This window comes from Rutidosis leptorrhynchoides, chromosome 6 (assembly GCF_046630445.1).
Source record: "Rutidosis leptorrhynchoides isolate AG116_Rl617_1_P2 chromosome 6, CSIRO_AGI_Rlap_v1, whole genome shotgun sequence".
Lineage (NCBI taxonomy): Eukaryota > Viridiplantae > Streptophyta > Magnoliopsida > Asterales > Asteraceae > Rutidosis > Rutidosis leptorrhynchoides.
This window is the reverse complement of record NC_092338.1, coordinates 299878365-299898179: the sequence shown is the minus strand read 5'-3', so window position 1 is coordinate 299898179 and position 19815 is coordinate 299878365. Positions and strand designations below refer to the sequence as shown.

The following is a 19815-nucleotide window of genomic DNA, read 5'->3' as shown; positions in this document are numbered from 1 at the left end:
GAACGTACGAATCAAACATTAGAGGATATGTTACGTGCGTGTATTATTGATTTTGGCGGTAGTTGGGACGAACATTTACCATTGGTGAAATTCTCGTACAATAATAGTTTTCACTCTAGTATTGGAATGCCACCATATGAGATGTTATACGGTAGGAGGTGTCAAACCCCGATTTGTTGGGGCGAAGTGGGTCAAAGGGAAGTCGGGAGCACCGACTTGGTATTGGAGACAAATAGCAAAATCGATATGATTTGGGCTCGTTTAAAGGTGGCGCAAGATAGACAAAAGTCTTACGTCGATAAACATAGGCGACCGATCGAATTTGAAGAAGGCGATATGGTGATGCTTAAGGTTTTGCCATGGAAGGGTATTATTCGGTTTCGAAAACGGGGAAAGTTAGCTCCTCGGTTTATTGGGCCATTTAAGGTTTTAGCTCGTGTTGGTGAAGTTTCGTATCGTTTGGAATTACCCGAAGAGCTTGCGGGGATCCATAATACATTTCATGTTTCCCATCTCCGTAAGTGTCTTGCGGATGATTCATCATGGATGCCATTAGATGAGATCGAATTAAACAACAAGTTAGAGTATGTTGAGGAGCCGATAGCTATACTTGATGAGAAGGTGAGAATGTTGCGTAACAAAGAGGTGAGGACCTTCAAGGTCCAATGGCGTCGTAGTAAAGGTTCCAAATTTACATGGGAACCCGAAGAATTTGTGTTGGTTTATCTTCCTGCTTGTCATGCAGTTTGGATCGCGAGGACGCGCTCCGATTCAAGTGGGGGAGAGTTGTAACACCCTAGTTATTATCGTACAGAAGTGTATATAGTGTACATAAAGCGAGGGGAACTGTGTGTAATTAAACTGTGATCAGAATCTGTTCAGACCATAGTGCGCGCCGCGCACCCTTAAAGGAGCGCGCCGCGCACCACTACTGTAGTTGGGTTCTTTTTCTTTTAATTAGATATTTTGGAAGGGTATTGAGGTAATTTCACTTAGGGACGAGTTAAGGTCACAGATTAGTGGTTTGGGTGAGTCATAACTCCACTTTCAACAACCATTTTCATCCTACTTAAATTCTAGTAAGAGAAACCCAAAATTTAGAGAGAGAAAGCTCAAGTAAAGGAAGAAGGAGCTAGTTTTGGGTCTTAGCTCGGGTTATAAAGTTGTTCATCTCCTCGCTAGCTACAATTTGGTTGTGTTGGTAAGTTCTAATTTTGATTTCCTTGATTTAATTTGTTTAAAGGTTAGAACTTGGGTTAGTGATGAACACAAAACCCATTAATGGTGATTTTGGGGGTTTTGGGTAAGATTGAGTCATTAGGACTCAAGGATGACTAACCTAGGGTTTCAAGGTAATAATTGGTGTTATTGACTCTATAATGGTTAGTTATTCACTAGCTTACTTGTGTTGTTAATAAAATTGGGTCTAGGGTTCATGGTGGACTTGAAATGGGTCAAATGGGTAGGTTTGACCTAGTGGGTTAAATTATGTATGAAAACACCCTATTTATGTGTTGATGGAAGCCTTAGAACCTTAATCGCTAGCTTTTAGTGATTAGTTGGGAGTATTGACCTCTAATGAGTGTTTATAGTGCAAATGGGTCATAAATACACTAGTGGGTCTAGTTGGTGGAAAGTCCAACTTATTATGCGAATTAATTGAGAATTAATTGTGTTAGGTGACTCGCTTTAAAGTTACAAGTGTTATTGGAAATCTCGCCAAGTCGACAAGGTGAGTGGAATGATTATACATGTGTGTATATAATGTATCTATTTGTAGGGCGGGGAAGGGGCCGGGGTATATGTTGTTTATACCACCAAGAGTTAGTGATATATTTCGTTGTACACTAACGATGGATATTTCGTTGTCCAAATTGCCCAAGAGTTAGTGATATATTTCGTTGTACACTAACGATTGCTTGAACGGATATTTCGTTATCCGTGTCACCTAGGGGTTAGTGATATATTTCGTTGTACACTAACGGTTGTTATGAACACCGATGGGAAATTCGAAGTACCATTTCCTTGTGTGTTGGTTAACCTTAATTACGCATTGTATTATAGTATATTATATCATTCGGGTTATATATATATGCTATTGTGGTGCTAGCTTGTGATCTTGAAGGGTTTAGAGTTATACTTGCGATGGTATGCTATGTAAATTGCTAGCGTGTATGAGGTAATTGTGTAAGTGCTTGCAAGTAGGTGTATTATATATGTATATGTATAATTATTGCATTCACTAAGCGTTAGCTTACCCTCTCGTTGTTTACCTTTTTAGGATCCGGCTTGGTTAAAGGAAAAGATTTTCGCTTGGACTAGTGGCGCCTCGGGGGTTTTAGCTTTTTGGAAGTTCGACCAAGATTTGGGTAGTTTAACCCCAAACACCATGCTCTAGTGACATTTGGCAATTAAACTTTTGTGGTCGAAACTCGTATTTCGTACTTAATGGCATTTTGGGCATATGTGGGCCCCGCAATGTAAAACTCGTTTTATCATTGATTCGTGCTTGTTTTACTTATACTAATATGATGTGAAAAGCATTCCGCCTAAAAATGATGGGAAGTGTTAGATCTTTTTACGAAAACGGAACATTTTGGACAGCGGGCTGCCAGGCCCTGTGCGTGCCGCGCACAGGTAGGGGTGCGCGCCGCGCACCCAGCCTGGGCAGGCCTGCTTCGAATTTTTTATTTATTTATTTATTGCGCAGTTTTGGTTGGTTAACGGGTTGGGTCGTTACAGGAATAATTTAAGGTAGTATCTTAGAATTAACAGTTGGGTCATTTGGAGATGACCCCATGTCGACAAAACTTGGAAGTTTTAAAGTAGTAGCGGAAGGGATTAGTCACCTACGCACAAGCAGATGTTATTTGAGAAGATTGATAGAACTTTTCACGACAGTATAATAAGATTTGGTTGGAATGGAATTTAGGATTTATCTAATACTCATCAAGTTAGGAAGCTTTGATGTGAAAGTTTGGATGGACTGGCTTTCAAGGATGGAAGCGAAAGTTATTTATAGAAAGGAGATTTTTTATATACCTAGCGAGAATGGTGAGCCATTAATAGTTTACGAGGAGAGAAGTAGCTCGAAGCTGAACCTTATTAGTTGCATGACAACAATCCGAAGTCCCACAATGGAGATGGGAAGGAATAACAATGGATTTCATCACGAAACTACCGAAAACGGTAAGCGGTTAGAACATTATCTGGGTTATTATTGACCATCTCACCAAATCTGCTCACTTTCTAGCCACAAGAGAAACCGATAAAATGGACAAACTTGCACAACGATACATAACGGAAATTGTATCCCGTCACTTCAGCGATTCAGATTCTATATTAAAGACTACCCAAGAATCTTATTTGATACTCATTCTTACGCGACTCTAAATCCTCACTTATTCCTAGAAATTCCTTATTCGATGATAACCACACCATCATCCTTCTTACTTCAACCGTAGTCATACCAGTTCGAAATTTCCAAAATCAATGGGTAGTTAATTCCCATCCTCATACTCTCCCTTTCGTATCTTACTTATAAGCAACAACTTCACACTTAAGCATTTTTGGTCAAAGGACTTATGCCCTACTAATAGTCATCAACCACATTTAAATTCAATAGTTTTCATTACCTCAAATATCACCCGAAATTTACAAAAATCTTTTACTCAATCCTCATCAATCTTTTTCCAACTTGTAACCTTCGAAATATGAAAATTTTGTTTGCCAAAATTTTACACACACACTATTTAACCGTGCGATTCTCTCAAGGTATTATGAAAATAAATTTATTTTATTAACATTCGTACAAATTTTAGAAGCCGTACATGTTATATATAATAAAGTAAATGATTACTTACTTTTGACTAGTACATGCGAAATTTTACTTTTACAAATCAACTCTTTTAATCAAAAGACATTTTACTTGGAGTAGCCTATATTTACTAAGAACTCCGTTTCTTTTCTTACATTGTCACCTTAAACGATTTCTATAAAACTTTCGTTGCTTGTTATGTAAAATTTTTCGTTGCTTGCCCGTATCCAAGTCATCATGAAGACTTTACAACCGCCTAAATCAAAAGATTCATGTGTATGTGATAAAGGCACTTACTACCGCGTCATGCAAGGCCTTCGGGCATCAACTAACACTTAAACCATTCAAAATTATTGCGTTACCCCATGGATCTTATTCACCACACCTGTTGGAACAATGCTCTTTCTTACATAACTCTAAGTCCTGACATATTCCAAGAAACTCTCATTTACTGATATTAACACCATCAGTATTCTGACTTTTTTATTAGTCATAACCTAATGGCATTTTGCAAAGTCAGGAAGCGATTAACTTCTCATCCTCATGCTCTATCCTTCATACCTCACTTTTTGGCAACAGCTTCGCACGAGAACATTTTTGGCCCAAAAGACTTATGTCCTAATAATTATCAAAACTACATTTAATTCATTAGTTTTCATTATCTAGTAACTTGTCACCCGATGATTTAAAGATTTTCCACCCAATCCTTTTTCAAATCGCAACCTCTGAAATACGAAAAGCTATGTTTATCAGAATTTTTACACGTTGATTATTCGTGCGGTCCTCACGGGATTTATGGACAGATGAAAGTAATAAAAAATTTTCTGTCACTTATGCGATTTATAAAATCATATATGTATGTATATAATTAAGTCAATAAATTTACCTTTACTTATTTTGGTTAGTACATACTAAGTTATATCTTCAAATTATTTGAAAATCGCTCATTTATCGAGATATTCAACTTAAGTCAAATAGTTTTGTGCAAAATGGTACACGTTGTACCTACTTCTGAATTTACTAGGAACTTCGTTCCGTTTATGTTGTCACATCAAACGTTTAAAGGTTTTGTTTTTCAAAACTTCCTTGGTTGATTTTATTAAAGGTTTTCGTATTAAGGCTACACCATGTATGGATCACACTTCTTCTCGCCCTCCGATAGGGATGAAGCTTACTATTAATATCTTTGTTAAAAACTCTTGAGCCACTTTGGATGGCGGTTTTATAAAATTTGTTAGAAAATCTTTGCACCCATAAAATGTTCTTTTTAAAGCTAGACATGACAAAAACGCGGGCCGATAAATCAGTTTTCTGAGGTACACTCAGTGGTCACCCTATTGTAGGAAAGGCACTAGGTGGGTTTCTGTTCTCAATACTTCACGGCAAATCACAACACCCTCGTAAACCCCATCCCTATGAAACAGTAGGTTGAGGTACAAGAAGTCATTATTGGAGATTCTTTTCACTTAGAGTAAACCATTCTTTATGACCAAGGGTTCACATATCCCTAAGTACACGGATAAATTCAGTACGAACCACTCGAAGAATTCACTCTCGTCTAAAGATCATACCTTTCGTGCGACTTTCTTTCGGAAATGTAATATAAGATACTTTGAAAACCTATGAACCTTGTTATCCCTTTTGGGAGGGGACTGCTTAAAACACTTACGACACTGATGTGGATACTCTACATATTTCTTCCTTCGTTGGTTGCAACTATCTGTTGTCCTAGTTAATGTTAACCCTAACTTCAACATGTAACTGAAAAGATGAAGTTACATTACGGAACTGTGCTTCCATTCCATCTAAGGATAAGTTCACCTGCAGTATGGTAAACTAGGTGATATCTTTCATTGTTCGTTCAGACCGTCCTGAAGACACTATAAATAATTATGGCTTGCATTGCATATAAGTCCGATCAGTCACTTCCAGCTAAAATTTCAATTCATTTATTCAAATGAAACGTTCTTAAATATCGGGTTCTTTATGCCTATGGCCTCCTTCTGAAATTAAGGGGTTAGTAAAATCCGTGGCTAACACTATCCAGACATCAAATCGCATGGTCGTGATCACCATGTTTTCCATTCTACCTGTCAGCTTTGTATCGCGACATAAGCGCTCAATGTTTTAGATGAGTTTAGAAACATTCATGATGCATTTCACGCATTCAGCTTACTGAAGATGCCTGTAAGGCTAAAAACACCATCTTTCCTTTTGCGGATACATATTCAGATGACATAATCAGAAACGAGATCAATTTGTTGACCTCTTAGGACAAGAGACTTAATTAATGGCATATACCCATTCTTACTTTTATACGCCCAAGTACCTTTCAAGGCGACTAACTCACTTCTGAGCCTACGAGTCTCACGGAACTTTGATACGCTCCTTCTTATTCATATACGGTACCATTGTTGGTCACTCCTCAAAATTTCGGGACGAAATTTTCTTTAACAGGTGGGTAATGTAACGACCCGGCTTTTTTAACTTGCTTTTGTGCTTTGTGTTTTCACGAAACTACGTATTTGTGCGTACTGAGCTAGCTTATGCTCTGGGATCTTTAATCATGATTAATTACTTTTGTTAATATCTTACTATGTGCTATTAAGTGTGTAATCACTTAACTTGATCCCTGAATGCTTTTACGACCGTTGGTGTCACCTATCGTTTTAAACGAGATACGTACTTGGTACACGTTAAACTTTTGTCGTAATTGGAATATTATGACTGCGTAAACTTGATTGTTATTTACTATAACAATTACTTGGCTTAAGGGCTTATTTAATTAAGCTTAGTGTTTACTAACGCTTACTAGTTACCTTAATGGACTTGTCACCGTATTTGACTTTTCATGGCCCGACTTGTCTTTGTGACACACGTACTTTTCACGAATAATATTTTGAATATTATTTACATTCATGATTAATTATTATTAATCATTTTTAATTAACTAATGCAAGTAGTTAATTACTTGGACTTTTACTAATTTGTTGCTTACTTACTTGGGCCCTTATTAATTTTGGACTTGGAAGCCCACCCTACTTCTCTTAATGGATTAATTAGGAGCCCATTTAGTTACTAGTGATTATTAAGGCTTAAGCAAGATTAATTAAGCTAAGTTGGAGACAAAATCTTACAAGCATGCTAGAACTCTTTCCAACAATTTTAACTTTAATCTATTCTAAGCTTACACCAAGCTCCCATGCATCAAAGTTGGCTTTTGACCTTTCCCCTTTGAGCTCCAAACCGTCTACCTTATGTGTGTGAGGGAGTTTCATTTTCAAATTTTTTTTGTTACTTATTCACTAGTTTTCATCTCATTTTACACACACACACTTACTTCACTTTTTCTCTCATCTTTTTCTCTCAAAATATTGTAAGTAACAAACTTTAGTCTTCTTCTTTTTCTACCTTTAAAACCGCCACCTATCATCATCATATTACTTGATTATTGTTTGTTGTTGTTAAAGATCAAACTTCCTAGTTTGAATCTTCATGTAATCTTGGTTACTTCCATCTTTTGTTTGATGAAGAACCAAGAACAAGAACCTAAACTTGTTAGTTTATGGTTCTACACTTAAATGTTTTAAAGATCTAAAAGTTCATAAGCTTTATAATTATACTTGTGTTCATGTTTTGTAGACTTAAATCCTAAGATCCAAACTTTGATTTGAATCTTCTTAAGTATGAAACAAATATGAACATAATACTTGTAACTTTAATTTATTTCTTCATTTTATTTATTTAAAGTTGTGATGTTGTTAATTTGGTCAAGTATTACTAGTTAATCTTGATCTCATATTTCTTGAAACTACTTTGTAAGTTCAAGAACATGGAAGTTTAACTTTCTAGTTATAACTTCAAACACTTATGTTAGATCTAAGTTTCTATAGCTTATGGTCTTCTAATTTTGTTGTAAACAAGAGCTTATAAGCTTACATATATTTTACAAGATGAAAATCTAAGTTTCATAACTTATGATTTCATTAAAGTAAAGATCCAAGTCTTATAACTTAGGATCTAACTTAAGAACACTAGATCTAGACTTTCTAGTCTAGGATCTTTAAGATCTAACTAAGATCAAAGTTCTACAACTTAAGATCTTGTTCATTTAGTTTACTTTCAAGTTTATAGTTTAATATTACTTTTAGAACACATGTATGTGTCGGATCTAAGATCTTGATGTAACTTTGGTTCATCAAACTACTTGCAACACTTAAATGAGTTGTGCTACATATCATAGACTTACACTAGTATTATAATGGTCAAAACTTGGTAAAGATGATGCAAACACATCAACGAGTTGTACACTTGAAGCTACAAGCATCAAGGATGAGAACCGTGATGAGCATCAAGCACCAAGAACCCACTGAAACACTTTGTTTACTGTTTTTGGAGGTCTGATCAGTAACCTGGGCTACTGAAAAGATGATTTTCAGTTAGTTCGGTTCGAGTAGATGATTTTCCGTTTAGGCCTCATCTTAATCCGAGTTATGGTTTAGGATTTATGGCTCTCCGAAAGTCACTACACCCTATTAATGTTGTGCTGAAATTTCTGACCTACTCGTACTTAAACTGTCACCACGGTCAAACGAAGATGAGTTTGGTTCTAAATTTAGGTCAGCAACTATGGGACTCATATACGGAGCCATGGCCACTGGTCTCACTTCATTTCAGTTTGTATAGAGGTCATGGCGACCAAACGAAGTCAGCCTTTTTTTTAAACTCTTTTCTTGAACGAAACTTACTTTACACTTTTTTTTTGATGATGAATGATGATGATACTTAAGACCTAATTTACATACTTTTAAACCTTTGGGAACGATTTACTGACTTAGTAACTTTTGACTTAGGTTGAGGACCTTTCGGACCAACTACTTGCTTACTATTCTCGCGTATCGACTTTTACTACTTTCCACTGTGAGTTATAGCATCCCTTTTTACTTTAACTATTTTAGAACTGAGAATACTTGCGCATTTTACGTCTTACATACTAGGAATGAGTACTTAAACTTTATATATGTGTGGGTTATACAACGGCATAAACTTTCCCCTTAGCTCGGTAATGTTTAGTCATTGGTTTTTGAACCGGTGAACGCGAATCTTAGATATGGATCCATAGGGTTTGACATCCCCACTCGGGCTAGTCGCGCTAGCATTTAATGTGTGTTTAATACTTCGTGAACATGCGCACTCGCCAAGTGCACTTTTAGGGGGTATTATTACGTTAAGTTAGTTACCGGTTGCCCACGGATAAGCATATACTTTATCATACTGTTTGATTTACTGATTTGAAACGCTGGTCGAAGCACTGAAATCTCATGGCCTACATTACATTACTGATTACAAACAAACTATAGCTCACCAACATTCGTGTTGACTTTTTAAGCATGTATTTCTCAGGTGCTTAGACGTTGTTGCTTCTGCTGTTAGACTTGCTGTCTTGGTGTTACAAACTTGCTGTGTTAGACTTCCACTGCATTACTTAGAGATGTCTCAATCATGGAAATTTTATTTTGCATTCGTAACTTACGTTATTTTCAAACAATGGTTTTGTAACGACCTTTGGGTCACGTACTTATGTCTATGCTTCTATTCATAGGAAGCACGTTATCTTTTGTAAAACGCTTTATTTTCATGAATGCAAAACTGGTTTTCAAACAGCATATAGTGTTTGACCTTGTAATGATCCTGTTGTTGATGATCCGTACACGATGGTTTTGTACGGGGCGTCACAAAAAGTGTCGGGAAGCGTGAGATCTTTAAACGAAAATTGTAAAAATTGGACAGCGGGCTGCCAGGCCCTGTGCGCGTCTAACACAAATGGGGCTGCGCGCCGCGCACCCCATCTGGACAGAACTGTTTATTTTTTTTCCGCGTATTTGGTTGTTTAACGGGTTGGGTCGTTACATAGATCTTGGTTGCTAATGATTTTATACGAAACGGATCGAGTTTGATAATGCTTTTGACATGTTATTGTATTAGTTTAAGTCATGAAACTTTCAAACTTAGTTTTTGATCGTGTATATATAGAATAAATAAATCTTTGTTGCCAATAATAAATTCGAATTTGGTTTAATCGTAACTAAATCGAATTTAAATTCGGTTTGATTTTGTTTTCGATCTTGAAATTTGAATTCGGTTTTAGTTACTACTTCAACTTTTTTTTTCTTCCTAAAATGAAAAAAACTACCGATAAACACCTACTTCCCGGGAAGCCTTAACGTTATGCGTTTACTATTCGGTTGAGAATATTTTTAAAGCAATGATCTATTATAGAGAGAAACAAAATGCAATAACCAATAACCAAATGTGAAGCAAAGTAATGTACATAGTCTAGGGACTGAAAAGGAAGAAATATAAACTTATAGGGGAAATATTATAACATTTTCATTAACAAAGCTCTGACCAAATCACAACACACCATTGTTGAAGAAACATTTGGATCCGACTGCAATTAACCCAATATGGGCGGTAAGTTCAGTTCAAGTGTATCTCTATAAACCTAATCATCGTTCATATTCTTTTGATTTACAAATGTCTTAAAAATCGTTTCAAACCTAATCGTAGTTCAGTAGCAATTACTGCCCAATTCAATTTGGGGGTGAAAATAATGGAGGATTCTTTTCCTTTGAAAGACAAGAAGGAAATGCAATTTCTTTAGCTTGGCATGACAAATGTCTGTTCACTGCATCTGCATGGCAATGAACATGAAGTTATTTGTTCTTTAGTATATTACTTAATTGATTGATTGATACTTCATCTTTTGAATACAGGTAGTAAAAAATCAGCAGAATGTAGTTCCAGTTTATGGTTAGCATCAAATGGAAGTAAAAGATGGGGTGAAGTGTTTTTTCTTCTTTACACTCCTTTTTGGCTAACTTTCTGTCTCGGTATTGTTGTTCCTTACAAGCTCTATGAGGGATCAGTTTTTTTATGTTTGTTCCTATTATAATTAATAAAATAAAATCAGTTAGTGTTCAGAATCAGAGCTAAAAGTTTTATTTTTTAAGCTATTGAATTATTGAATCATGAAAAGAGAAAACTAGAGATAAAGATGGATGCATATTGGTATTTTGTTCGAAACTATATTAGTTCATCAGGTTTGAGTTTTATATTTTGTGATTTTCCATCCAAGAAAAGATATTTGCCCTCTCCCGTAGCCTGAACAATGAACATGAGAATCCTTATCCGTTTACCCGTCTATTTTATGTTGTTCAATCATACCTTTCCGTATAAAAAGTACATTTTTCATGTTACAAAAGCCAATCGGATGTTTGACATAGCGTATTTTCAAGCTTTTATTTGCTTAAAAGTAAGCATGTACGAACCTAGTAGGTTTTAAATGTTTATTTCTTAGACATAAGCGGATACGCATTTTTTTATTTTATTTTATAAAGTGTTTAGATTATATGCTGTAAAAGTCCTTAAGTAATAAGCACTAAAGTAGGGAAGCTTGCATCCGCCTCAAAATTTTGAGTACTTGATTGTTGATGCTACTATTAGTTTACCAAGAACGAGTTTTGATTTGGAATACTTACAGAAAGTTTTAGTGTTCAGAATATATATATACTTGGAAAGGTTAATCGCTAGTTTCGGTGTGAATGTTAAGACATACTCCATTCATTTATTTCCCATATTTCAAATGTAACACTATAATTTCAGATTATTGAGTTATTAGATTAGGCTTTTTTTAGGTTTGAAAAACAATGTTAGATTAGGCTTTTTTTTGGTCCGTAACACTGTAGGAATTGAAGCAGCTTCTTGGGGTATTTGCTACTTACAAAATGACTAAAAAACCACCTCCTGTGAGACACTCCCATTACGTGTCAGGGGTATTGCGTCCCTTGAAGGTATTTATTTTTTTATATTTACATTTAACTTAAATTATTATTACTAGTTCATGACCCGTGAATACACGGGTTTGACAAAGATCGAGTTATAGGAATACCATTACAGATAGCAAAATACCAATAAAATTAGCTAAATAAATAGCCAACTATGTTTATTCTTAGTTTATTCTTCTTCAGAATCAACTTCATTCCTTTCTTAATACATTCCTCATCAAAGTATACAACTGCTTCAACTATATTTATTCAAATTCTACATATTGGAAGATCTTGGCCCACTTAACTTGTTTAATTCTTCCCTTTGTTATTCAAATTTATCCACTTGACTTGTCATGGAAAATTATAACCCAAACTTAGTCACTGACCCATTCACAAGTATACGGGTTGAAATTACCACTTCATACTAAAAATGGGGGCAAAATTTTACTTATGTAGCATAATGTATGAAAATCGGTTACACTTGCAATGAAAGTGAGATGGGTCATATGGGTTAAAACTGACCAAAGTATACTTCTAAATGCTAATGTTACAGGCCTATAGCTTCAATCATTTTATGAGATGAAGCTCACCGAAATATAACAACAACAAAACTCAATCCAACACGAAGCTCACCGAAATATACTTCAATTATTGGTTAATATTTAAATACCTGTAAAATTGTTTTGTGATCATTGTTAAGACGTGTTATTTATAGGAAACGATAAAAAATGCTTACAGATCAGGTCTAACTAACCCATAATTAAAACAAATAACTTAACGCATTATCATAATCCAAACCAAAAGTTTGTTCCATCAACACATATACTTGCACTGTATAGTCAATATCTGTACAATGATATTTGAGTTATTTAGCTTATTTTGTATTCTCTTAATGTTGAAAACGGAACTTTTATTCCTTGTTTTAGGTCACAATCAGCTCCTACACCAATGAATTTAGTAAGGTCAATATATCTTTAAGTTCAAAAATGATATGAGGACTCACAACATTAAACTAAAAGCAAAATGAAAGCTTAATAATTCCCAATTAAGCATTCGCCAAATCTGCACTTTTTGAAACATGCCATTGATATTAATCACCCATTATCCACCTTGACACTATAATCTTAGTAATATTTGTTACCTTCGGATGATGGTAGAGTTGACTCAACCAATATTATCCAGACCCTAGTCCTATAGCATCGTTCACGCACAAAAAAGTCCAGTTGTCAATACCTATAGAACATGAAATGCACCAAGGAAACATATCAAACAAACATCCATAGTAGAAAGCATACAACTAAACACTTGATTTACAGTAAGACACTACTCCATAATACTTGTTGACTTGAAACGTTTATATAAAAATTCATATACAACTTATTGGGTGATCGAATGAGGCTTCATGTCATTATATAAAACTAATATGCTAATATATGAATAAAAACACACTTTCAATTTCGGAATACCCAAATCAAATATTGCATCCGCCTTAACATCACATTGCATTCGTCTTTGCATATCACTGAGCCACGAGTGATCTGCTTCAGATTATATGAACTGTCAAACCTAACCGTGTAAAGTAAGCATGAACGAAAAAGGGTCAAAACACAAAGTATGTAGGCGAACACGTTTGTCAAACGTGATTTGTTAAAACATTGTGGTAACTTCGTGGTATAGAAACAAACCTTACCCAAGATGAATTTTGCTGTCATTTAGTAACGGATAATATATGATAGAAGAGCAGTCATTTGGTGCTTCTTTACCTCTTGCGTTTACCATGCTGCAAGGATACAATATAATAAGTATTTACGGCATTCTTTCACCATAAGAGGGTCTTGTACCACAAACTCATACATGATGTAACGATCACCGTAATAATAATATCCTTAAAAGGCATATAGGTTTCTTAATTGACAAATCTGCATATAATCCATCTCCATTAATCTCATTTAATCCAAATAAAAAGACTTTGTAACATTATTGTGTAGTATAAACAACAAAGAAGGCACCACCATCATAAGAAGCCCAACAATGTTGATAAAATAAAATTTGATCTTAGAAAAATGCAAGCAACAAAAATAAGTGACCGTGGCATGAATTTCGCAAGCTAAAACCAAGGGGTAATACCTGCCCAAAACCAGTATGCATACAGAAAACATGTGACGGATAACATCCCATTTTACATATCACTTTGAAGAGAAGTTTTTCCAGTTCCTAAAATACAAATCCAGACGCTTAGATGTATGAGTATCAAATGAGCATTAATATCCCACTATTCATTGCTCCATAACAAACTACATAAAAAAAGAATAGCACATATAAATAAGCGAACAACTTCAGTCATACATCTAAAACAAACCAATGATTTCTTTTATAAAAGTAATTATCATGTTTACAAACCCCTGATTTCTTCTTCACAAGCCCAATATAGTTTATTTCCCTTCAAACAGACGCCAACACCATCATTTTCTCTGTCCTTTCCTCTTAGATATTTTATCAAAAACCTTAGAAGCAATTTCATAATCATTATTTCACTTTAACATGCTGCAATTGCATTTAATCCAAATAAAAAGAATATGAAGTTTGATTTTATAAGCATATAATCAATAAAACAGATTGATAGTAAAAAAAAAACATTAAACACATTCAAATTAATCACTTTATTCATACCTGTTAGTAAAAATATCGTGAAGCATGCTCTTATCCATACCAAACAGCAACAAAAAAGAAAACGGTAATGAAGTAAAGCATTGTCGGGAAAAAATTGAGGTGAAAGAAGGTGATAAAAAAAGAAGGTGAAAGAACCTGATGGACGAATTCTACCAGGAAATCAAGAAGACTAAAAGGTATTTATTAATCCATCCATGGAAATATATCAATCAGAGCTCATATTAAAATTAAAATTATGATTAAAGAGAAGCGGAATGGATGAAGAATTGTGCACGTTTATTAGTTTGCAGGTTTTCAAAAAAGCAGAGGCATGCGTGTATTGAGAAGTAAAACTAAATATTTCTTTACCAATGCAAATCTCTCTTTTCCATGAAAATAGTTTTCTTTTGTAGGAAAGAGTGAAATTAAATTACTACGAATATATTTATATTGCATTTGCAAGATTTGCAAGGATATTATTATTATTATTGTTATTGTTATTGTTATTGTTATTGTTATTGTTATTGTTATTGTTATTGTTATTGTTATTGTTATTGTTATTGTTATTGTTATTGTTATTGTTATTATTATTATTATTATTAATATTATTATTATTATTATAATACTTTATTACATCATTATAATTAATATTAAAATGACACGTCAGCATTTAAGTAACTTTAGGAATTGGCAAACCAGCTTCATGATGTCAGCATTATCGACAAATTATATATAAGTAAGATTATTATTCTGTTAGTTTATGGATGAAGTTGAAGCATAATATGCATAATTTATTTATTTTTGTTTAAAATTAAATTAAAATAATGTACACAGGTTTTTCTGGATGGTGAGCGGGCTGCCAAATATTTGACAGCAGATACCAAAGAAAAACTCACGCAAGGTGCCGCCTTTAAGATTACTGGACGCTATAATGAGTTTGCTGCTGGTATTGTTAACACGGTAAAAAAAACATTAAATAATGTTGAAAAATGCATATGCATATTTGATCTTCTGTAATCTTGAAATCTTACTTAATAAACCAGGCAAGGAAAACAGAGACTTCACTTCAGAGGATACGTATGGGCGCACAGAGACGAGCTGGAGCTACATCCGATGTCTCGGACCATAATGTTTCTGAAACTGATAGAATTTGCATGCAGTTATTTCTTGACATTCAGGTGCAAATACTATAACACTACGTGCATCTTTCATAATATGGGTAGCTTATTCAACCCATATACCTAGATATGGGTTCATTTGGTTAAATTTGATAGGCTAAACGGGGTCATGTGACGCAAAGTGTATCTAATGCCTACAATCTTCCTGATTGTTTTTAAATCTGTTACATTTTAATAATATAAGTTTGAATAATTATAATAAACACGACAAACTTTTTGGATTTATTTGGACCCATAATAATAGAGTACTTGTTGTCTGAACTGTGAACTCAGGAATATGGGCGTAACCTTGCAGTACTTGGGGTTGAAGCAGCCAAGATTCCTGCATATAGATCGTTGTGGCAATTAGTTGATCCTCAAGATAAACAAGCTGAAATAAGTTTAGTTTAGATTTTTCATCTTTTTTGGAGGTGCCTTAATATACCAATGTTTTTTTTGTTTACATGTCAGATTGTTTCTGTCTGTCTCATTACAATATATATATAGGTTTTGTCGACTTTACTAATAATGTATCGAATACAATTTTGTAACTAGTGTTGTGACTTGTACATCTTTTTAATTTCTTTGGTAAGTTTAATTCTTGGAAGACACTCATGACTTGTATATTTTCTAGTACTTTAACTTCACCTTAAAAGTAACATCAGCATGTCACACAAAGGCAAGTAGCATTCTGCAACATTTACATGCCAAATTTCCATAAATTCTTGCTTTTTACAGCATGGTTGAAGGTGTTAAGTTGTTCTAAGCCATGATAGAAAAGTAAATTTTCTCAACTGTATTATCAAAAAACCTAAATTCATTACAATGAATGTGAAACAACTAACATCTTATCAGGAAGGTACAACAAAGCATCCAAAATTACAACAAACATTTTTAACTACAGTTCAGTGTGTCCAGGGAACCAAGGGAGGCCTGGTTCAGCGCGTATTTTGCTGTCTGGAATCGGAACAATGGGGCCCAATAAAAGACGCCACAAATCCAGTATTATGGTGACGAGCATAGCAGCCCCTAAAGCATCGACAGCCACTCTGGGTAGGTCCCACAGATCTTCGACATTCTCATCAATCCTATTAATAATCACGAAATACACCAATGAACAAGTGACATGTATTACTTTTATAGGTGATACTACTAGGCACATGAGCAAGTACTTACCTTAGAAACATTGGAAAGCTCACAAGAAAGTAAATGGCATAAAACAACGAACCAACTTTATACATCAATGATCGGTCCACAAATGAATAGTAAGGAAACTGCACATTTGTAAAATATAATACTGAAGTAATTAGTTACAGTCGAAAGTTACAATTAGTCTCCCGAGTGATATAAGAAATGGACACGTACATTTGAAATAGCTATGGTCTCCAGAAACACAATAAAATATGAAAGAGCTAGAATCCACGCAGACTTAATAAACCATTGTGTTTTAACTGGCAAGTGAGAAATAGCATGATGTAGTCTACGAAGTGTCATATTTGATGTCACATGGTAAAACAAGAAGCACACAATTGTCAATAGGAACGTTGTGTGAGGTACCTGCAAATAAATTTGATAAATCTTAAGAAAAAAAATCAAATATACATAAACGAAAAATGTAAAATGTTGAGGTGTATGGGACTAAACAGATAGCAGTATGGCTTACGTTATTCATCTTCCAAGATGGGAAGGTATAGGAAGCACCGAGCACTGTGAAAAAATAATGAGTCCAAAAGTAATTACCAACGTAACCAAAGATTATTATCCATAAACTTGCCTGCATTTATATACAATTTTGATTTTGATGTTAGAATCCTTTTTAACCATTAACCGTCCGCTGATAAAAACCAAATGTGACAATCTCTAGTGCAAACGAACATGCAAAAATGAAGTAGATTTTGAATCAATACAAATGTACTTGCCTTCACCCAATATCGATCCTTAAAGCTAAGACTACGATCCGCCTGGAAAAAAAACCACATTGTGTAAAAAAAAAAAAAAAAAAGTAGATATCTCATGAACTTTCATTCAATTGATAATACATTAATCACATCAGTATACCGTTTAGTCGTATGAAACTAAAAAAGCATACAAAGTTCACCTTTCCAACAAAAAATATTGGTATAAGAAAAGCAGGAAGCACGGAAACAAGTCCCAAAAGCAAATACTCCAACTCCTTGAAATCCTGTTGATATAATAATTTATTTATATATAAAGTAAACAAAAAGTATGTGTCAATAAACACAATTACGTTGCAGTCTTCATGAAACATAAGATAATAATGAGCATGGAATACAAAACATAACATTGTTTTTCAAACCCAAAAAACCTGATCTAATACCCTCCGTCACTAATTTATTCCAGTATTTCAATTTGGGATGTCCCAAATTAATTGTAAACTTCCATAAATAGAAGATAGTAATAAGAAGATTAAGTTTTATTATGTCATGTATGTGGATAGGATTAAAAGAGATGGAAAAAGTAAGAGTAAAACTGGAAGTAACTCAATAATATGAAATTATAGTGTTACATTTGAAATATGGGAAATAAATGAATGGATTATGCTTTAACAATTACACCGAAACTAGCGATTAACCTTTCCAAGTATATATATTTTGAACACTAGGGCCCCGTTTAGCTTACGGAATTCAATGGGATTTCAACGAATTGTAATTGAATTTAGACACGACACGTGTCTAAATACGATTCCAATTCCAGCAGAATCTCATTGGAATCCGTGAGCCAAATGGGGCCTTAAAACTTTCTGTAAGTATTCCAAATCAAAACTCATTCTTGGTAAACTAATAGTAGCATCAACAATCATGTACTCAAAATTTTGAGGCGGATGCAGGCTTGCTTATTTTTATTAAATATAATAGAAATAATATTAAAAAAAAAAACTGATACCTCATAGAGCTTGTAAGGAACAACAATACCGAGACACAGAGTTAGCCAAAAAGGAGTGTAAAGAAGAAAAAACACTTCACCCCATCTCTTACTTTCATTAGATGCTAACCATAAACTCGAACTACATTCTGCTGATTTTTTACTACCTGTATTCAAAACATGAAGTATCAATCAATCAATCAATTAAGTAAGTAATATACCAATTAAACAAATAACTTCATGTTCATTGCCATGCAGATGCAGTAATCAGACATTTTTCTTGTCAAGCTAAAGAAATTGCATTTCCTTCTTGTCTTTCAGAGGAAAAGAATCCTCCATTATTTTCATCCCCAAATTGAATTGGCCAGTAATTGCTACTGAACTTGTGATTAGGTTTGAAACGATGTTTATGGGATTTGTAAATCGAAAGAATATGAGCGACGATTAGGTTTATAGAGATACACTTTAACTGAGCTTACCGCCCATATTGGGTTAATTGCAGTCGGATCCAAATGTTTCTTCGGCAATGGTGTGCTGTGATTTGGTCAGAGCTTTGTTAATGAAAATGTTATAATATTTTCCCCTGTAAGCTTATATTTCTTACTTTTCAGTCCCTAGACTATGTAGATTACTTCGCTTCACATTTAGTTATTAGTTTGGTTATTGCATTTTGTTTCTGTCTATATCATTGATTCAAAAATATTCTGAACCGAATAGTAAACGGATAACGTTAAGGCTTCCCAGAAAGTTGGTGTTTATCGGTTCGATTCGTTTTAGAAAAAAAATAATTTGAAGAAAAATCGAACCAAAACCGAATTCAAATTTCAAAATCGAAACGAAAACCAAACCAAATTTTAATTCGGTATAGTTCGGTTAAAACGAATTAAATTTTTTTTTTTTTTTGGCAACAAAGATTATTTATCTTAATTTTATACACGATCAGAAGCTAAGTTTGAAAGTTTGATGACTCAAACTAACACAATAACATGTCAAAAGCATTATCAAATTCGATCCGTTCCGCATAAAAACATTAGCACACTAAGTTCTTTCTATATGCATAAATTTGCATTAACTAGTGACCAAATGTAAAATAGAGTAAAAACCTATACCTAATTATCGTAGAAGTTGATCCAAGTATTTAGTAGTGAGACCAAGATCAATGATGAGTGATAACTAATAACAAGGGTATAGATCTATAATAGAGTGTTAAAGATGATGATATATAGATATAAATCCTAAAAACTATGAAGTTTAGAAGAATGGTAGATTGAGAGCTAACCTTAAGAAATATGAAAAAAAGAATCAAAGTGTGAAAATTAAGAAATAGAATCGATCGAGCAGCTAGTTGTTTAGGGTTTTGAGGAGAGAAGGAAGTAAATGTAGTGGGTAGTGCTAAATCTACCTGGTCAAAAGAGAGAGTGTATGATTGTTTGTATTATATCGAGATATATAATGTATCTTGTAGTTTGCAATTGTCACG

The 19815-nt window shown here is 34.2% G+C and overlaps 2 protein-coding genes across 2 annotated transcripts; one reads left to right on the top strand and one right to left on the bottom strand.

Moving 5' to 3' along the window:
- The first annotated feature begins 11569 nt into the window (after nt 1-11569).
- Nucleotides 11570-15929, top strand: LOC139851458 (conserved oligomeric Golgi complex subunit 2-like). The gene is made up of 4 exons (XM_071840502.1): nt 11570-11670; nt 15130-15255; nt 15339-15473; nt 15747-15929. Exons 1-4 carry the CDS (start codon nt 11605-11607, stop codon nt 15861-15863), a joined length of 444 nt encoding a protein of 147 aa, XP_071696603.1. The 5' UTR covers nt 11570-11604; the 3' UTR covers nt 15864-15929.
- A 421-nt stretch (nt 15930-16350) lies between these two features.
- Nucleotides 16351-18821, bottom strand: LOC139854588 (cycloeucalenol cycloisomerase-like). The gene is made up of 8 exons (XM_071843886.1): nt 18815-18821; nt 18357-18502; nt 17551-17634; nt 17372-17413; nt 17116-17226; nt 16818-17009; nt 16629-16726; nt 16351-16540 (listed from the first exon to the last, which is right to left on the bottom strand). Exons 1-8 carry the CDS (start codon nt 18819-18821, stop codon nt 16351-16353), a joined length of 870 nt encoding a protein of 289 aa, XP_071699987.1.
- Between the last annotated feature and the right edge of the window lie 994 nt (nt 18822-19815).